The following is a 20,634-nucleotide window of genomic DNA, read 5'->3' as shown; positions in this document are numbered from 1 at the left end:
ATTAGATTATGGTGATGGTTGCACAAGTCTAAATATACTGAAATGCATTGAATTATACCCTTTACAAAGGAGAATGTTATGGTATGCAAATTATACCTCAATAAAGCTGCTAAAAAAAAACACCAGAGCTCACACACAAAATATCCACTAAGAACCACAGGGCTGTGTGCTATCTACGCCTTATCTCGTGACTCTGTACAGAGGTCCTGCAAGGATCCTTATTACTATACTCATTCTGCAGTTGAGGAAACAGACTCAAAGAGGCCTCACAGGCCCCCGATGAAGTCGCTGGGGAATGGGGAGGCCGGATGCCATCGCACCTTCCTGGATGATAACGCCAGCCCTAGGAAGCCCAGAGTGCTCGCGGGGTGGAGGGTGGGGTCAGGAATGCTTTCAGGAGGTGAATGGCCTGAGATCAACGGTCATGGAGAAATAGAGCATTAACACCCCACAGTAGGTTGAAAGGTGGACCCCAGGAGATGTGTCCAGCTAGGACCTCCGACTGTGCTCTTGTTTGGAAATAGGGAGATTGCAGGTGTAATTAACACGAGGATCTTGAGACGAGGTCGTCACGGATGAGGGCGAGTTCTAAATCCAGTGAGAGGAGAGGAGAGACAGGACGGGCCATGGGAAGACGGAGGAAGGGAGCAGGGATGTGACCCCAAGCTAAGGCACGCCAGGGATTGCCAGCAGAGCTGGGAGAGAGGCCTGGAAGAGGTCTCCCCTAGGGTCTTAGATGGAGTGCGGCCTCCTGGCCTCCTGAACCAGGAGAGAATTTCTGTTGTTTTAAGCCCCCAGTCCCCGGTCATTGTTACTGCAGCCCCAGGATGCTCACAGACTCCACCCCGCCCTGGGTGGAGCCATGGTGGCAGGCAGAGGCAACTCCTGACCTCGGATACACCCCCCAGGCCCAGACCTCGCACAGCCGGGGCCCTTGCTCACCTCCAGGCCCTGTGCAGAGTGCTGGGTGTCCCTGCATTTCTGGCTGCCTTTGCGAGTCAGCCTGGCTGGAGCGGCCAGTGCACAAGATGCCGTTTCCTTCATTACTTTGGGCTTTTCTTTTTCTTTCTTTGAAGATTTTTTAATAGGAGGAAAAAGGGGGATAGAGGAAGACGTGGCAGGAGGAAGAGAGGCCAGCTGTTGTGGTGTGATCTAGAATGTTCTCCACAGCTCTGGCTCCTCCCGTACCCCAGCTTGTAGCCTGATCAGGGCTGAGGTGCGGGACACACAGGCCTTTCTGGGGCACAGGTCTGCGTGTGTTAGACTCCCCTGAGCACTAGTCCAGGCGGACTCCTGGCCTTGCTGATTCAGCAGGGCCGGCGGGCCTGAGCATCTCCATTCCAGATGCCCGCTAGTGCTGCAGATGCTGCAGGTCTTGGGACGTCGCTGTGGGCGGCACAGGGGAGCCCTTGACCACCTCTAGCAGGTGCATCCCACTCTGGTTGGGGTCAGGCAAAGGTGGAGTGAGCGGCCCCTTTGGATGGTGTCTACACTGTCCGGTGTCTTTATGATGATCAGACTGGTCCAGAGTTCCCCATGGGCTTATGCTGATGCAGAACGCAGTCATAGTCTGCCCGGGAAAGGCACCTAGCGCAAAGCTTGTTGGCTGATTCTGATTGGCTGGTCGGCATGGCCAAAAATGCAGAGGGTTCCCAGTCTGTGGCCAGAGCCCCTGGAAAGAATGTAGTGATTGATTAGTGATGTCTCTCCAGGAGGGGTTGAAGAAGCTGCCCCTGGCCTGAATATTGACTTCATTTCTGAGGCATCCTTGCCCATTGGGTTCCTGAGATGAAGCAGCCTCAAGACTGTGCCAAGAAGGGATGTTCCATTCGCAAATGGGGAGACGAGGCCCCTCTGCCTACTCTAAACACAGCCACTTCTCTCTGCCAGTGACACCCCCACAGCTTTGGGTGGGCCTGACCCCACGGCAGCAGGCTCAGGGAGGCAGGGGACTGCTTACACTGGGGCTGTGGTTACCAGCCTGTGCCCGGAGCTCCACTGGTCCCTCAGGAGTCTCCTCCCTCTCAGCTTGGTGGTGGTGGTGGGCTAGAAGCCTGGGGAAAATCCTCTCTGACTCTGGTGAGGGCAGAGGAAAGGGCCCCCGGGGAGGAGCATCCCCATCCTTGGGAGGGAACGGGGCCGGCTCCAGCACCTGCAGCCCCTTTTCCACTGATGGGTGGGGATGCCAACCAAGGCCACAAGAACACAGCTTCCAGATCCCCCGGCCCCTGCTGCGTGCTGGGCATTTGCTGGGAGCATGGCCTGTGCCATTTCAGTTCACCCTTGAGATGGTTCCATTTTATGGATGGGAAAACTGAGGCCTGTGGGACCTGGTGACCAGCCCAGGTCTCTCCACAGGTAAAGGGTCTCCGAGGGAAGCCCCCACCTTCCTGGCCACCCCCTGGATCACAATGGGCGAGACCCTGGACTTGGAGGCAGTGTTGTATCTCAGCTTGGCCTTTTCTGAGCCGGGTTTCTCCGGGGTGAATCCCTTGACCTCTATGCCACAACAGGTTCCCAGGGACTCTCAGGGTGTCCTCCCTCCGTTGTGTGGTTCTGACACCCATGGGGGTAGCGGTGCCCTGGGCAGAGGGTGAAAAAGAGGGAGTCGGAGCTCGCGCTTTTCGGTGTCATCGGCTGGCGCTTCTGAGACTTTGCCGAGCATGTGAATCCCCTGTTAAAAGGCAGGTTCTGATTCTGCAGGTTGGGCAGGGCCTGAGAACTTGCATTTCTGACCAGCTCCCAGGTGATACTGAGAGTCCTGGTGCCCCGTGAGGAGTGAGGCTGTGGCTGCTCTCGGCTGAACTCAAGCGGGTACTGTACTTGTCAAGGCCACTGGCATCCTGCCAGCATCGCCCCTTCCTCTGGCCCAGCCCTGACCCGGCTCCTCTCAGCGCCCAGCCTGGAAAGGGTCCACCAGCTTATAAATGGCTCATCAGAGGACGGACTCCTGGCGAGGAAGTCACATGGGCTCGTGAAAGCTGCAGCTCCTCGTTTGGAGGAGGCATCGGGTCCAAGCTAAGTGGAACTTGTAGCCTCTGTTTACCAAAATACATCTTACGAGGTGGCAAGGGGACAGGGCAGGCAGAGGGGCAGCAGGGAGGCCAAGGCGGGAGGAAGAGCAGGAGGCACTGGCAGGCTATCCCCGGCTTCCTCATTCGGGGGGCACGGGGCCTGAGGCTTTGGGCCCCCAAGGAGACAGGAGCTCCAGGAGAGCTCACAGCACCTCATGGGCAGATATGCAGAGCAGGGAGATTGGGTTTGGAAGCTTGTTTCCAGCTTCTCTGGGCCTCAGTTTTCTCATCTGTGAAATAGGAACAACACTAAATCTGCTTTGGGCTGAGCCCTTTGCTGGCTGACACTGGGCTGCGGGGCCTGGGGATCCTAAATCCAGAAAAGACAGGCTCTAACCCTCTAAGGGCTGACTGGCAGACCTGACCTCCAGGGCTGGGTCATGCTCTGGGCACTAGTTCAGAGGTCTAGGAGGCCTGCTGCACACCCAGCCCTGGGTATGGGTCCCTCCCTTGAAAAGGCAGGGTTGCCTTGGCAACCACAGCTTAGGCGAAGCAATTTGCTCTGGGCTGGGCTGTCACCCTGTCTCCAATGCAGTGGTCGGGAGGCCAGGCTTGCTTTAGCAGCAGAGCGAGAGGCTTTCTTCCTTGGCCTTGAAATTCGTTTTAGTCCCAGCATCCCTGAGCCACCAGGCCAGTGGGATCCGCCCAAATCAAAGGCCCGAGTGTGACTTCAGGGTTAGCAGTGGCCAGTGAGAAAGAGATGCTGCAAGTAGAAGGAGTCCTGATGCTCCGTGAGTGAGTCCGCTGGGGCTGCGGAAGCAAAGCTCCACGGCAGAGATCTGCGTCTCCCGGTCCCGGAGGCTACAGGTCAGAGACCCAGGGGCCGGCAGGGCTGGTCCTGCCTGAGGCCTCTCTCTTTGACGTGCAGATGTCTGCCTTCACCCTGTGTCTTCCCTCTGGGTATGTCTGTGTTCTGCCCCCTAAGAAGTGGATTAGGGCCACCCTGAGGACCACATTCTAACTCGATCACCTCTATAAAGACCCTGCTCCCAAATAAGGTCGTATGCACGGGCACCAGGGGTGAGGACCCGAACCTGTCTATTTTGGGGACGCGGTTCAACCCGTAACATACACATCTATCCTTTGTAATGCTTAAAGATCTTCCTAGGAGTGAGAAAGGAAGAAAAGAACGTTTTTTAAACAGGAAGAAAAGTCCACCGGCCTCTCGGCGGCTGCCAGAGCCCAGTTCATCACACGGGGCTGGGAAACCCTGGGTCTGAGACCCCGCCTCCGCGCGCCCTGTGTGCGATGCCGGCTGTGTCCCTTCATTGCCACAGACCTCGGTTTTCTCATCCGATGCCCCCTGGCACGCCTGCCCTGCTGTGTCATCAACGTCACCCTCTCACCCGGGTCCCCCCATCAGTCATTGGGCTCTGGTTGCGCCTCTCTTAGTGAAAAGCCTTGTTTGCACAGCCCGCCCATTCCCTGCCCATTTTCTCCTCCATTGCTCGAGAAGGTGTGGATAGGGAGAGACGAGGTAGGGGTGGGACGGGTAGGGGTTCCTGAGTCGGGGAACCTAGCAAGCTGGTTGACGGGGGCCGCAGGGCGGCACTGGGACTGCTGTTTCTGTTCAGTGATGGCGCATCTTTCCTGAAAATGCAGAAATCTATACTGTCCCCAACCTGCCCCATTCGTCCTAGACTCTGCCACCACTTCCCAAGGACCCCAGGCAAGTCTCGCTTGGCCAAGCGTGAGGCCCGGGGCACGGGGATGGGATCCAAAAGTGCCAGCTTTGTTGTCGCTGCCCTGGCTGGTTCTTAGCCCCGTCAAATCGGAAGCCGAGTGGAATGTGACTTTCTGTAAAGCGAGCAGTGTGCTCTCATTTACTTACATAAAAGGCCTTATCGCATTTCCGCGTATTGATCGTTTATTGAGACTCGTTACTCTTTGGCTGGAAGGCAGCTCCTAGCACGTATTTAATAATGCAGACACAAAGAGTGAATGGCACAGTGTGTTGCCTGCGAAAGGAAGGATTTTATGCTAATGTGAAATTATAATTCCCACACTTATTTCCCTAAATTCTGGCTCCGATCTATCAGCTTTTCTTCCAGGAAACTATGGTTGTCTATTCTGCCCTGAAAACACCTGTCCTTGTGTAAGCCGTGTGGGGTGGGAGACGGCCTTGCTCACTGACAGATTGGAAGAGTGTTCGGCGTCGGGGCAGGCACCAGCCTTGCCACCTCCTTCAGCTACCCCAGCTGGGCAGCAGCAAGCCTGGCATCCCCGCCTCCCCCGGGCTGCGTGGCGGCCCCCAACAGACTCATCCACCTGGAACCTGTGAATGCAGACAGAAAAAGTGTCTTTGCAGATGAAACTGAGTGCAATTGAGACCTGTAGATGCGGTCATCCTGGATGAGGGAGGTCCTAAATCCAATGACTAGTGTCCTTGTAAGAGACAGAAGAGGCGCCACAGACATGCCGGGGAGAGGCCGCATGAAGACAGAGGCTCAGAGGAATGTAGCCACAAGCCCAGGGAGGCAGAAAGGACCCTCCCCTGGAAGCTCCTGAGGGAATGTGGCCTTGCCAACCCCTGGAATTTAGACTTGGTGGAGAATGGGGTCTCAGGCACGGATCTCACAGGAGGCCGGTTCCGCACTCAGTCCCCCACAGCCCAGTTTCATCTGAAAGGGCCTTACCTGGGTGTGTATGTCTCCACTGGATGCTTTGCCAATCGGCTGTCTCGGCCCCTGGTAACCAGCAGGAACCAGCTTGGCAAAAGAAACCCTAACCGGCCAGCCCCAGCCGGTCGCCGGGCATCCAGATCAGAGTGTAGAAAGCTCAGGGTCAGTTCAGCTCACAAAGGGAGGGTCCAGGCTGCAGCAGGCTGACGCCTCTGGCACCCAAAGCTGGAGACAGCCAGGCCCAGGCCACCACCCCTCAGCTAAGAGACCCATGTGGCACTTGGGGCCAAACGGGGGAAGGAAAAAGGAGAAGGATCAGGTCGCAGGAGGAAGAGAGGAAAAGAAGAGAGAAGACTGGGAGGAGGGGAGAAGGAGTCAGAAAAGGAAAGGAAGCAAAAGAGAAGAATGGAGTTTAGAGGGAGGAAATATTCACGTTCACACAGACATGTACACCCGTGTCCACAGTAGCACAGTTCACAGTCGCTAAAATGTGCCAGCAACCAAGTGTCCACCAACAGATGACCGGCTAAACAACATGGGCTGCATCCGCACAGTGGAATAACCATGCTATGGAATATTATTCGGCCCTGAAAAGCACTGACGCACGCTGCCACATGGATGAACTTCAGAAACATGACACTCAGTGAGCGAAGCCAGACGCAAAAGGCTGCATGTTGTCTGATTGTCCAGAATAGACAGATCCTTAAAGACAGGAAGCAGATTGGTGGCTGCCAGGGTTCGGGGGTAGGGGGCTGGGAGTGACTGCTATTGGGCGGGTACAGCGTTTCTTTTAGGAGAGATGAGAATGTTCTGGATTAGATGTTGGTGAAGGTTGCACAGCTCTGTGAATGTGCTAAAAACCACCAAATTGTAAGTGGGTGAAATTGTGTGTTATGTGAATAAACTTCAATAAAACTATTCTAAGAAATGGACGGGGTGGCAGTTACAAGGTCCAGGGGACATCCCGAGGCTGACCTGTCCTGGGTCACCCCTGGGGTATCATGGGGTCTACCTCAGGGGCTACTGGGAAGGAAGAGGATGTGAGTTCTGGAGGGCAGGGACCGGTGTTGCCTCTGTCCCATAGGCTGTAGGGACGAGCCACGCATGTGGAGCTGGGTCGCTGGCCTTGTGCAAGAGGGGAGGGGTGAGGGGTGGCCCTAGGTAGGCCCCCTGGTTGTCCAGCAAACTAAGCCTCATCCCTCGTCTCACCTCCCTCAGGGCCTCATTGAGGCATTCTCGGCACTAAAGCCTGATTCCCGCCAGCCACCTGGGACTTTGGGGGCTCTTAGGGCAGAGGGACTGGGTAAGGTGGGACCTTAAAACATCTGATATCTGTTTGGTGCTTTTCCTCCTAAATGTGCCCAAAGTACATCTCCACTTCTGAAAGATGACCATTCCCGTGGCCCAAGAAGTGTGTGTTCTGTCTCAGCCCCGCTCCCAGCCACATCCCTACGGTGGCCCTCCATAGTGGGGTATGGAAAACCCACTGCTGCTTTCCTGGCAGAGGAAACGTCCCCAGGTGGGCCCAGGTGTGTCTGTGCCTGCAGCTTCTGGGGCCCCCATCCCTATGGAGCAGGCAGGACCCCTCCCTGCCTGAAGTAGTGTCCCAGGGCTGCTGTAGCAAATGACCACAGGCTGAGTGGATTAAAACAACAGAAATTTATTCTCACAGATCTGGAGGTCTGAAGTCTGAAGTCAAGGTGTCAGCAGGGCCATGCTCCCACCAGAGGCTCTGGGCCAGCACCCCTCCTGCCTCTTCCAGCTCCTGGGGCCTCCAGGTGTCCCTTGGCTGTGGCCTCATCCCCTCAGTCTCTGTCCATCTTCTTATGGCCTTTTCCCTATGTGTCTCATGACACCTGTCATTGGGTTTAGGGCCCACTTTCATTCAGTACGAGCTCATCTGAACTAACTGCATCTGTCCTGAGCCCATTTCCAGATAAGGCCACATTGAGTTTCTGGGTGGACGTAGATTTTGGAGGAGACACCGTTCAGCCCAGTATAGGGTCCTTCCCAAAGCAGACACCTGGGACGACAACACACTGAGTCACTCACCCTCTGGGGCAGTCACTTTATCGTAGACTCCTGGCATTTTTCTGAGCCGGAAGAGAGCTTGGATCGTCAGCTAGGCCAAACCACTGACAAGATGTGGAAGCCCAGATCTCGGTGCCTCAGTTTCCTCATTCGTGAGAGAGAAGCAATGCTACCCTTGCCTGCATTAGGGTTGTCATGGATGTGAAGATGGACACTTTGAAAAACAATGCCAGGTGTCACATTGCAGTGCGGGGCGGGGAGGGGGGACCCCTGACCCCAGGCGAGGGCATCTGCTAGGAGGAAACAAGCTGAGGGGTGAGCCCCTGCAGGGTGGAGCCCAGTACAAGCCTCCCTGTGCTACACGCCATCTTCCCTACTAGGCTTCCTTGTCTGCCCTGCCACTTGCCATGACTCTGGAGCTACAACATGCACACAGTAGGTGTTCAACAAATGCTGAATACAGGTATGAATGGGTGGGAAGGGGGATGTCCTCCGAGAATCCCCAGGCCTGTTTTAGTCCCTCAGTCACCAGCACTGCTGACAGCTGTGTGTCTAGGGGCTGTGTCCTGGGGACCCAAGAGCATTGCAGACTTTCACTTCAAGCAGACCTGCCCTCAGGGAGTCAACTCTGGTTGGGTGAGAACGAGGAACAGCACAGGTGAAGAAAATCAAGCTCTTAACTGGGTGGAAGTGGGAGGGGGTGAGGCAGGAGACCCTCCAGTAGATTGCACGCCCCCATTTCTCTGCAGACGAAGAGCAGGAGGGGCGGGGTGGCACTGGGGGCAGGTGTGTGCCCTCAGTCTGGGGCGGGGGTGCGCTGAGTTAGTTTGCTGTGCCGTGGGACTGGAAGATGGTGCCGTGGCCGGTCAAGGGGTGGATGTAGCAGAACAGTTAAGTATCAGGCAGTGAGGGGAGCAGGCGTGGGCTGAGCACAGAATCTGGAGTCTCCCACTTTCTTGCGCTGGTTCTCAGACTGACATCTCCTACCACCAGCAGCATCGCCTGGGAGTTCAAGGAATGCCGACTCCCAGGCCCGCCTCAGACGGCTGAGTCAGACACTAGGGGGCGGCCTTCACGGTTTTATCAAACCTCACACGCATCTATTTCCAAATGAGGTCACATTCCCACGTTCCAGAAGGATAAACTTGGTGGGACACTATTTTTAGTTCAGTACGAGTCTAAGGGTGGACCTGGGGGGCACAGGCAGGTCACTCCAAACCCCGCCTGCCCATATATCTTGTGCATCTGTGGCCTTCACTTATGTAGTCCCTGAGGCTATATGTCCATCCCCTGAGCTGCCCACTGGTCAGCAGCACAGGAAGCCCAGCGTGGTTTTCACGCTGCCTCTCTGGGTCCCGAGCTGGTCGTGGGAGCATTGGGAGCAGGGTGCAGGGCGTGACTAACATGTAGGGGCAGGAAGAGGTGCTTGAGATGCAGCTGGTGGAGGGGCTAGCAAGTGAGGAGCTCAGATGCCAGTCCCGCCCTCCCATTCATCCAGTCCCCCTCCCCACAGGTGTCAGCCAGAAGCGTTGTACCTGGTGCCGTTACCTATACGTTACCCATCTGAGAGCTTGGCCGCTGGCTGAGTCCTGAAAGTCTTATTTAAAATTAACCTTCACAATGCACTGGGAGGTTTTCTTGTCTATTAAATGCATTTGTCTTGATTTAATTTATTTTAGGGTTGGCACAGCATATTCTTTTTATATATGTGTGAACGTATATATATAAATACACGTATGATGTTGGTGAATTAACATTTGTGGTATTTTTACTAAGCGAAGCTGTGGGAACCAGTAGTGGCCCCTTCAGGGGTGTTTCCCGTTCGCTCACTTGTACTGTATGTGAGTTAGGGGGCTCCTAGCAGGTGGGGGCAACATGACCTCCTGTCCAGGAGCTTACAGTCTTGGGGGACATTCATGACAAGTGCCCATCGAAGGAGGGTTGGTGGGTGCTGTGATGACAGGTCCACGGGACCTGAGGAGTGGAATGCCTCGGCCACACCCCACCACGCTGGCTTGGAGAAGGGGCAGCAGTCTTCAGGTTCAAGGTCAAGCGTCCACGGGGCAGTCTGAAGGCTGCAATCTATCCCTTGCCATCCAGCGCTGCTCTGAAGATGCCGTGTGCACAGGCCCTCCCGGGAGCAGACCTGCCTCGCCCGGGGTCAGCCAGGCGGGCAGGGCTGGGTTTTACTCCCAAGGGGTCAAGGGAAAACAGAAGCATCTAGAGCGAAGGCGTCAGCCTCGCTCAGCCTTCCAGACACTCCCCCGCCGCCACTCCCGGAGAGGCTTCTGTCACTGAGCCATGCATGTCCAGGAGGGACAGGTGACTGGACGTGGCAGCACACACGCTGTTGGGACGTGTGTGTGCAGAAATGCTTTATAATTATGCCCTATTAGCCTGACTTTTAGGGGATTTAAGCTGAGTTCTGCAAGGTGGAAACTTGTATAATAAACAAAAAATCACATTATTTCTCTAAATAAGGATCCATCAAACTTGCTACTTTAAAAAACACATACTCTCACTTTTATGCTTCTCTATAACTTCATCCTGCAAGCAGCCTTGTCCAATCCAGGATGCTATGCTTGGCTGTGGACTTGGGTGCACGCTGTCCCTCCAAAGGCGCTAACCACTCCTCAGCAACTATCCGTAGCCCCCCACTCCCCCTGCAGCCTCGCAGCCACTCACTCCCTCTGCCCTGAGCTGGCCCACCCTGCCTTTCCCCGCGTACTCAGGCCATGTGCCTGCTGCCCACTCTCTGCAGAGCGAAGGAGTCGGTCCCATCTCTTGGTCCAGAGTCCTGTTTGGGCTCCATATTCATCCTCATCCGTCGCCGTCAGCAACGGTAACTGTTAGGAACGCGGAAGCCTGCCATTAGGAGGCAGCAGAGAACGTTCAGTCTCACATTCTTCTCAGGGCAGATGCCTGCCCCAAGCAATCCGAGCTCGACTTCAGGAAAGAATCTCCACGCACTTGCGCTGGGCCCTGTTCCAGACCCGCGATGCTGATCTTTGGGGTCATCGGGCTCTTCCGTTTTCACTGAACTCACTTTGCGTAGCCCCAGCAGCCTGCATTGAGGGTCTTTACAAGAAGTCCCCGAGGAAGCCTGTGAGGCCGAGTGAGAGACTTCTTTCCGGTCTGGAGCCCTGGCCGGCCCTCTCTTGAGCCACAGCTTTGATTTGGGCGGATGTGCGCCCTGACCCGCATCAGCGCTTGCCTTCACCGCCGGGGTGCTCAGGCACCATCACTGGCCCAGGCCCTCAGGCATGCACTCCCCATCACTCTCACCCCCGGCTTTCTTCCTCTGCCCATTCCCCTCATTGTCTCCGACCTTAAGTTATTTCATTATTGGTTCATTTGTCGGCCTACCCTTCTTAGAAGGTGACAGAATACAGATAAATGCTCCAAGGACAAGTGTGACTGGAGACACGAGGGAGCCTGGCCCTCTTCGTCCCCCATCCAGCCTCGTCCCCCATCCTCAGCCTTTCCAAACCTCCCATCCTGGAAGCCTCCTTGCTCATGGCGCCTCCCACCAGGTTTGGGAAGTCCCCAAGGCCTCTTGCCTGACAGCCTGACTGCTCACTATCTCTATCGCTCGGTTCACGGCCCCTAAAACATATTTATTTTTCAGCATTCTGTCATCTGGATGTGAGCACAGTATGTGCCCCAGAGGGCCAAGCCCATCCCGACTGAGTGTATGAAGGAAGGAACATAGGCAGTTTAGGGTGGGTGTCACCTACCAGATACAAGGCTTCGGTCAGCTGTGACGCTCGTTTGCCAGCTGATTATCCCAGGTCCCGGGATTAGGGGCAACGCACTGTGGCCCCGCGACTCAGCCAGCCGGAGGAAGGCCGCAGTATTCCAGGCAGCGGCCATGTGCAGTTGGACCCCATGACGATGGGATGTGTTCTGTCAATGCTGAATTGTCACTCAGAACCCCTTGGGGCTGGGGGCATATACGGGAGTCGGGAATGACTGCTAATGGGTATGGGTCTCCTTTTAGAGTGATGGAAGTTCTAGAACTAGAGGTAGGTGGTGGCTGCACAACATTGCAAATGTGCTAGATGCCACTGAACCAAACACTTTAAAATAGTTCATGTTATGTCATGTGAATTACACCTCAGAAAAACAAGGAAAAAGAAACCTTAAAAAAAAACTAATTGGGCATGGTATTCCAGAATATGCAAATTTACTGAGACAGAAAGTAGCCTGGTGGTTGTCTACGGCTGGTGGAGAGGTGTTGGGGAAATGGGGTGGGGACAGGGGGGCTGATAAAGGAAATGGTGTTCTTTTGCGGGGAGTGAAAATGTTCTAAAATTGATTGAATACACTAAAAACCACTGAATTGTACATTTTAAACAGGAGATTGTATGGTATGTGATTTTTGTCCTAATAAAACAAATACCAATAAGAAAACAAAACACCAACCCAGGGCACATTCTGGAGAAAAGCCACATCATTCCAGCAGATGTGAGCTCGGAGCCCACTGGGCTGGTTCTGGGGTGAGCGAGACTGTGCCGTCCGCACGTGCCCCTCCTCCGTGGGAGCTGGGCTCTCTGGTGCGCTTGTGCAGGTGAGCAACGCACTGGACTTCGTTTCTCCATCAGGACCAGCTGTTCAGACCAGAAGCTTTGGAGCATCCCAGACCCTATATGATCTGAAAGCCGTGGACCCTCTGCTTGGGGGCGGGAGGAGAAAAGCCCGCAGAGTATTTTGAGTACCATTTCAAGGGATGCACAGACCCACCCAAAGGTACCCAGTTCAGAGCCCCAGGCGGGGACCACTCAGAGCCTCTTTTGGCCTCCGGGTCTCCGGATCAGGGTGCCCGTGCTGTTCTTGGTGTTTCTTCACGGGGTCTTGGCTGAGGACAGACAGGGCAGGATGTGTGAGAAGTGGCGGGAGCTGGCTCTGCAGGCCTCTGCTCTGTTTACCCTGCCATCCTGTCCTTGGCCCTCCATCACTGGTGCTTGCATCCTGAGATGTGGCCTCGGACGACTGTGGCCTCACGCTGGCCCCTGCTGGGTCTGACGTTCCCCCTTGTTTTTCATGTGACACTGATGGTTCTCAAGATACAGATGTGCCTCTGCCAGCCTCCAACTAGGACCAGGGACAGGAAAGCCCAGATATTCCATGAACTTGCAGCTGTGACCTTAAGGGACCACGGAGCTGGAACACACTGGCTTCAAGTGGGAGAGCACTCTCAAGAGCTTGCGGGGTAGGGATAGGCTAAAGGCTGAGTAATGATTTATTGCTTGATTTGTTATTGATACAAATTATTAATTAGTGCTTTATTAATGGCTTTGTTTCCACGAGGCTCCTGCCCCTTTTCTGTTGTAATTACAATCATAGGGTTCTGGAAGAATCTTCTAGAAGGTGGCGTTTTCAGCTTACGCTCTCAAGGGATGTGGGGTTGCAGCTATCTTGAATGACAGTCAGCTTTGCCCAATTTCTCGGAGAGGAAACTCTGTGAATGATAGAATTTCCTCCGTGCTACGTTTTGCAGAGGTTTTTCTTCGGTCTTTGGGGCCTGCTCCCAGGCGATGCTGCGGGTGGCGGGATGTGGCAGCGCCTGGAGATGAATGTTAACAGGAACCTTGGAGACTGCCGAGCGGGCATCCTCGGCAGCTTGCTTCATTTCATGGACACATGTTCATGCTATGATGTACTGTGTGTGTGTGTGTCATACATTTGTTTTCTAGTAAAGTCATTCCTGGTTAGCGTGGTAGAATTTTGTGTAAAGAAAGCCACGTGACTCACGAGGAGCCTTGGATCTCTAGGTTAAACCTGTGACTGTGAAAACTTGGGTGTCGGGAGGGTCAGGCTGCGCAGAGGACGCTTGAGAGGAGACCTCTGAGGGGCAGGGTGTCCCTTGTCTGGGAGGATCGGTTGTTGTGCCTCGGTTTCCTTGGTGTTGGGAAGCAGAGCTTCCTGGACCCAGTACACCCGGCAGGTGAGATGCAGAGACATGAGGCCTTGTCCTACTTTGGGCACCTAGTCCAGCCCTATTTTACGAAGGGAGGAGGGCCCCACATGGGCCTCAGCTGAGGAGAGACACAGGCAAGTGGGGACTGCCTGCACCCTGGCGTCCTGAGTCAGAGTCCTGGGGCCATTGGGCTGGAAGTTTAAGGGGAGCAACATCAAATTCATTTTTGTGGCCCCCATCAGTGCATCCGGCTCTGGGAACTTGGTGCATGTATGTAGAATGTTTGTTGGCGTGAAAGCACACCCATGTCCTCCACATCCGGCCTGTACTTAGGGATGTCATGTGCCTCCCCACATGAGGTCGGTGGTGTCACTGACTCTGTGTGACCGAGAGGGAAACCGAGGCACAGAGACGTGTGACTTCTCTGGGCTTCATGGCTCCTATGTGAAAGGGCACACCTGTGTTCCATCACCCACATTAAGATGCTGGTGGGAGTTGGGCCTCGTCTCTGGGTGGAGCCTGTTGGAAACAGACCTATTTTCTCTCAGCATCTGGAGACCACACTTCACACTGACTTGGAGAAGCTTCTTAAGCTCTCTGAGCCTGTCTCTTCCACATATATGGGGTTAGGGACAGCAGCTTCCAGAAGGTGCCAGATGCTGTCTGAGAGGCCACACAGCCTGGCCCTGTATGAGAGTGGAGAGTCTGGGTGGAAGAACAGCCAGGCCAGCTGCCATCCCAGCTCCTGCCTCCCGGGAACAGCCTTCCCCAGCTCAGGGCAGAGCTCAGGGGGTGGCACTGCTGTTTGCTAGGACAAACGAGGCCCAGTTCACACCCGATAGGGCACTGGGCAGAGGCTGATAGGCACCCGAAGGCATCTGGAGACTCCTTCAGCAGCTCCTGGCGTCAGTGCTACCTTCCAAGGCAGGTCTGGTTCTGACACGGCCTCCAGCATGGCCGGGCCCACTGCCTCCCTGGGCCCGGAGACAAGCCTGGTGCTGGGGGAGGCATTTTGTTTCTTATGCCCTTGGTCCAGCCATAGAACCTGCCCATTCCTGCTCAAGAGCCCATCTCGCCAGTCACTCACCTCCAAGGGTGCAGTGGGGTACAGCTGCCCCCCAAACCATTTCCGGTCAGGTCAACATTAAGCACAGGCTTGTCCCTGGAGGCTGAGACACATCAGCCATGGGTCTTGATTTTCAGTCTGTGGGCATGACACAGGGAAGGAGGGACACTCCTCACAGCAGGACGAAGGCTCCCTTTTGCAGGCGAAACTTCCATCCTGGACCCGGGGGCCCTGCTCCCGGGTTGGTTTGCCCGGTGCCTTGCAGCCACTCTGACCTGGTTGGTGCTTGGTGATGTTCACTGAAAGAATGAATAAATGAGAGATCTGAAGGTCTGAGGGCACAAACCCCAGGGGGCCTGGCATCCTGTCCTGGCCCAGCCCACTGGGGTTGGCAGCTGCCCGGCCCTCTCTGCCTCTTGTGCCTTCACTGCCCTCCCTGTCTCTCCCATCCCAGGACATCCCATTCCAGGGCCAAGGCCGAGGCGGCCCTCACCGCAGCTCAGAAGGCCCAAGAGGAAGCGCGGATTGCCAGGATCACTGCCAAAGAGTTCTCACCTTCCTTCCAGCACAGGGAAAACGGTGAGCCACGGTGCGACGTGGGGGTGGCGCAGCTGGGTGTCCTCCCGGGCCGCGTTCCGGCGGGTTCTGTCCACTGCCATCATGCCTCGCGTTCACTGCCCTTCATGACGGTGCGTGTCTGCACGTGAAGCCTTGGCACGTGCCCCCCTCGGACACGTGACAGAGCGTGTACGGCTTTAGCGTCTCTCCCGCCTCCGTGTCCCTGCATGCACATGCGTGTCCACGCTTCACTCTCACGCTTTACGTGGAGGTGAATGTCTGCGTGCTCTGCTTGTGCATGTGGCATGTCTCCCTGCCCTTCCCCCCCAGTGTTATTCTAGAACTTTCTGTGACAATGTTAGTGTTCTATAACTGCTCTATCCAACGAGGCAGCTATAAGCCATGCAGGAACTGCAGCTAGTGAAGCTGAGGACCTTTCTTTAGTTTTATTTGATCATAACGAATCTACATTTAAAAGTAGAGCCGCATGTGTCCAGTGGCAGCCGGACTGGACTGCGTGGCTCTGGAACAGTGAGGGGAGCGCCTGCCTTGTCTTTTGGTGGAAGCTGGGAGGAGCTAGAAGCCACTGCAGGTCAGCCAGCTCTGTGACCCTCATCCTTCCACCCTGGGGAATGGGCCTGAGGGCTAAAGAAGGAGGAGGGTACTGATGAGAGAGGTCTGCTGAGGCTGAGGTCCTCCCCAGCCGGACCAGCCACCCCATCTCCCGCCCCACTTCCCTCCAGCCTCACTCAAAAGATGCCTCTGCAGCAGGAAGCCCTGGAGAAGAGCTTAGATCACTTCTCCCCGGGCCACGCTCCCAAGTGGGAGTGGAAGCCGCTGCAAGCTGCTTGAGGTTTTAGGAATCTGCCATGGTACCGTCTGTGTCCTGAGACCACACCCTGAACTCTCCTGCTGGAGCCCCGCAGCTCCCGGCCTCCCTGGCAGGGGACCTGGCCTTTGGGGCAGCTGAGGGAGGCCAGGCCCACTTCTCAGCGGCAGGAGGGCCCGAACAGGGATGCAGGCATTGGAATTCCGCCACACATGCTCTATGTTCTGCTTTGCGTTTTCACAAGGATGCTTCCAGGAATGTCACGTGCTCTGGAACTAATTTTAGCTGAGGATGATCTCCCAACTGGTGGTGCTGACAGTCAGGGTGCCAGGACTGAGCTGGAGGGCATCAACCTTCCTCTGGGCTGTGGGGTCCACATGCAGGCCAGCGCTGACCCCAGGGTTGTCAGTGGGCAGATGGTCTCCCAGGAAGGGCTCAATGTCCAGGCTTTATCTGGGGCCTTAGGGTAAAAGGTGCAGGGGCCTGGCCCCCAGGAAGATCACAGCTGGGGCAAGTCAGGGAGTGATCATGGGGGTCCTATGATGCAGGGCTTTCTCCCCCACATGGCACCAGAGGGACCCCATAGGGAACGGGGTTCCCAGAGTAGTTTTTCAGACCCCACTCTGGCCTGTTTACCTCTCTGTGCCCAAAGGTAGGTAGGGGTGGGGGCTGCAGTCCAGCCTGTGTCCCTGTCCCATGGCCACAGGCACTGTATTTGAATGAGAGCTGAAGTCACCTGGGCCACAGCCCCATGTGACAGATGGGGTGCAGATGCAGGGGTCTGATCATTTGCCCTGAACCCCATGCATTTGCCTGCCCAGCACTTGAGGGTGTCAGATTTCTTTATCCAAGACCATGTGGGGCTTCCCTTGGGGGCCTTCGCCTTTCTGCGGAGCAGCCACAGTGACTCCACGGGTGTCGGCAGCGCCTTGTCCTGCTTGCTGTTGTGTCTCAAACAGTGGATGTCTCCTCATAAACAGGGGGCCCACCCCTGCTGGACTGAGAAATTTCTGGCCACACCAAGGGTGCCGTGTCGCCCAGACTTCTCCTGCCCTGGCTCGGAGGCTCTAGAATACAGGCAGGGAGGGGAGCCCAGCCCCAGGATGGCATGGGGCGGGAGACCACCCCGTTCTCTTCAGACAGGCCAGGCCCCCAGAAGGCCTAGGCCACCCTGACATAGAGGTGTCCCGGGCTGACAAGGCTGGTGACCATGATGTGTGGCCTCCCCTCCCAGGCCGTGAGACCCCATAAAAGCTCATCTATCATGACTTGTCATCAAAGCACCTGTGGGGTGATGGGGCTTCGGGGTCCATAGAGGGACTTTGGGAACCACTGTGTCCCAGCCGGGTCTCTTGCCATCCTCAGGCGAGACCACACAGAACGTCTGAGTAACCCAACCTCTGTGTGCTGCCTACTCCTCAATATAGGGCTAGAGTACCAGCGGCCAAAGCATCAGGTTTCCAGCGACGACATTGAGGTGATCTCCATCGGGACACCCCTGCAGCAGGAGAGCCCCGAGCTCTACCGCAAAGGCACCACTCCCTCGGACCTGACCCCTGACGACAGCCCTCTGCAGAGCTTCCCTGCCAGCCCCTCGGCCACCCCACCACCGGCCCCTGCCTGCAGAAACAAGGTCGCTCACTTCTCCCGGCAGGTCTCGGTGGATGAGGAGCGAGGCGGGGACATCCAGATGCTTCTGGAGGGCCGGGGAGGGGACTATGGCCGCAACAGCTGGGGCGAGGAGAAGGCCGGGGGCTCCAGGGGCATCCGCAGCAGCGCCCTCCGCAGCGGCCAGCCCACAGAGGACTTCCGTACCCGGAGCTCAGGCCACAAGCAGCCTGGCAACCCCAAGCCCCGGGAGCGGCGGACGGAGTCGCCCCCTGCCTTCTCCTGGACTTCCCACCCTCGGGCTTGCAACCCCAGCTCGGGGGGCGCCAAGCTGCTGGAGCTGGATGAGGAGAAGCTGAGCAACTACGAGATGGAGATGAAGCCCCTGCTGAGGGTGGACTCCCACATGCAGGAGCCGCACCCCCAGAAGAGACGCTACAGCAGGGGAGGCGCCTGCCGGAGCCTGGGCGAGGACCGGGGCTTCGGGGCCCAGAGACTGAGGTCCAAGTCCCAGAACAAGGAGAACGTCCGGCCAGCTGCAAGCGCAGAGCCTGCCGTGCAGAGACTGGAGAGCTTGCGGCTGGGCGACAGGGCCGAGCCCCGGCTGCTGCGCTGGGACCTGACCTTCTCCCCGCCCCAGAAGTCCTCGCCTGTGGCACTGGAATCGGACGAGGAGAATGGGGACGAGCTCAAGTCCAGCACGGTGAGTGAGCACCAGATAGCCCTAGGGGGTGACAGCTCAGGCCTGCCTGGGACTTCTGTAGATTCCTCCTCTTGCTGAGGGCAGGGTGGGGTGGGGGTGGGGGAGTTGGGAGGCGGCTCTCAGGATGATGGCTTTACTTCCACAGGACTGGGACCCTCCCTGACAGGAAGCCAGTGCAGGGTGGGGGTCGAATTTCCTTCACACAGATCCTTGAGAGGGTTATTCCCAAGCTAGATCCTTTCAGTGAAAGCACCTGGGTCGTTTTGAAAGCTCCCCAAAAGAAACTGGGTAGCAGGGGACCCCATCCTCCCTCAGACCTTCCCCCAACTTGCTCCAAACCCCTAGCTGTCCAGGAGGGTCCTCGCCATGTTGTAGGGCGTCTCCTGGTAAGGAGTCCTTGCCGTCACCAGTATCCCCATGTCCTGGAGACATTGAGGGCCAGTCACAAAGCAGGTGGGGCGTTGGGTGGGGTGCTGGGTTGGGTCCCCTTTGTCCAGGCCACACTGTTTACTTATGGGCCAGGTGCTGCAGTCCCCCCATCGACAAAGACACATGTGTGTCCTGATCCCACAGCCTTTCTAATGGGTGAGTCGGACAGAGTTGTGTGTGGGGCCATCCACCCCAAGGACCCCCTTCCTACCAGAGCTGTGGTTCGACATGTGTGGGCCCGGAACGCCACTCTGGTGGCCTCTGGCCCCCCCAGGCCTACCCCAGGCCTATGGGTCAGACACTCAGGGCGGGGCCGTGATCCAGGTTGATCAGGCCCCATGGGAGATGTTGGGGCTGCTGCCAAGTGAGGCCGTGTCTCAGGTGCATGAGATGCTCCTAGGCCTCCTCCCACAGCAGGCAGGTTGGAGGAAAGAACAGAGGCCCCTGGGCCGGACTCTGTGTGGGGCTGGGAAGGGCTCTTGTATCCAGAAGGGACCTCCTAGGACCACTCGCCAGGTGGCTTCCACCTATAAGCAGAAGTGAGGCTGTGTGAAGGGCTAACGGAACACACTTCAGACCCACACCACGGGGGTGACACCCCCACGCAGTCTCACGAGGCCCCACCTGGACTAACGGCATCGGCCCACAGGGACTCCCTCGCCTGCTGGTGGGCGCCATACGCCAGTCTCACTTGTACAAGAGAAACACCAGGATCCTGTCTCACTAGCATGCAGAGTCTGAGACCTGCGCTTTACGTGTCCAGACTGGGCCCCTGGGACTTAGCGACACTGCCGGGCAGGGTCAGTGTCTGGCCACCCCCAGGAGGATTGCGTCCCTTACCTGGGTGTTGTCCCGGCATGTCAGGACACAGTGTCCCTTGGAAGAGAAGTTTGCTGTCAGAAAGCAGCCTGCTGGTCCTCAAGACTGTTTCTACATCCCTTGAAACCAGTGTGTCTTTCTTGCTGGTGGGCTGGTTCCTACAATGCCCCTGCCCTCCCTGTCCAAGTTCCCTGAAGAGCGGCCCCTTGTGCTCCTTCTGGGACCTAAATACCAGATAGCACTTACATCTTTTGCCTCATTCTGGCAGCCGAAATGTGTGCATACGCACACATTTGTGGTGCGTGCACGTTGTGTACCACCCATGTGCACACATGTGCGTTTGTATGCATGTGGTTATTTTAGGAACAGCTGAATGATGGGCAGGGGTGGGAGGTAAGGAAAGGTTCTATATTTAGCCCAACTAACCATGTTGGCACTTCTGGGTGCTTTGAAATGAAGCTCCTTTGGGTAGAGGCGTGAGACTTCAAGCTGGGCACCTATAGTTACTCTATACCTGGTCCCAAAGGGCAGCTGGGAGCCAGGGGGACTTCCCGAAGAGGCCTTGGGTACTGCCCTTCATCCTTGTCCAGCAGGGAGGCCTCTGCACCCATCACTTGAAGGCTTCATGCTCTGAGTGGCTAGGCGGGCCACAGCCTCAGCTCCAAGGGGATCGAGGGCTCCACTCCCAGAAAGGCTTGAAGGAAAATGTAGTGCTCCCGCCTGCTCACGAGGGAGGCTGAGGCTGCACAGGGGTGGCAGTTAGCACAGACCCTGAGCAGCTTATAAGAAGGTTTTTTATCGAGAAAGGCGTGTTTAAAGAACTAGAGGGTTCTCCCATTGCCAGGTGTGGGGTCTCGGGCTAAATTTAGGGGCCACTCTGGGTGGGCTGCATCTGAAATTCAGTGATAGCATTTGAAGTACCAGTTGTACAGAGCTGGAGGCAAAAATAACGCAGGCCTGGGGTGTTTACTTAGAG

General features: G+C 56.4%; 1 protein-coding gene across 1 annotated transcript in view; it reads left to right on the top strand.

Moving 5' to 3' along the window:
* JPH3 (junctophilin 3) overlaps nucleotides 1-20,634 on the top strand; it is a 93,124-nt gene that overhangs the window by 70,242 nt on the left and 2,248 nt on the right. Inside the window, exons 3-4 of the mRNA XM_039888715.1 lie at nucleotides 15,167-15,291; nucleotides 17,527-18,410. Coding sequence (XP_039744649.1) covers nucleotides 15,167-15,291; nucleotides 17,527-18,410 — 1,009 coding nt within the window. The remainder of the gene's footprint in view (nucleotides 1-15,166; nucleotides 15,292-17,526; nucleotides 18,411-20,634) is intronic.

Source organism: Pteropus medius, unplaced genomic scaffold (assembly GCF_902729225.1).
Source record: "Pteropus medius unplaced genomic scaffold, Ma_sr-lr_union100, whole genome shotgun sequence".
NCBI lineage: Eukaryota > Metazoa > Chordata > Mammalia > Chiroptera > Pteropodidae > Pteropus > Pteropus medius.
This window is presented reverse-complemented; position numbering and strand designations above follow the sequence as displayed.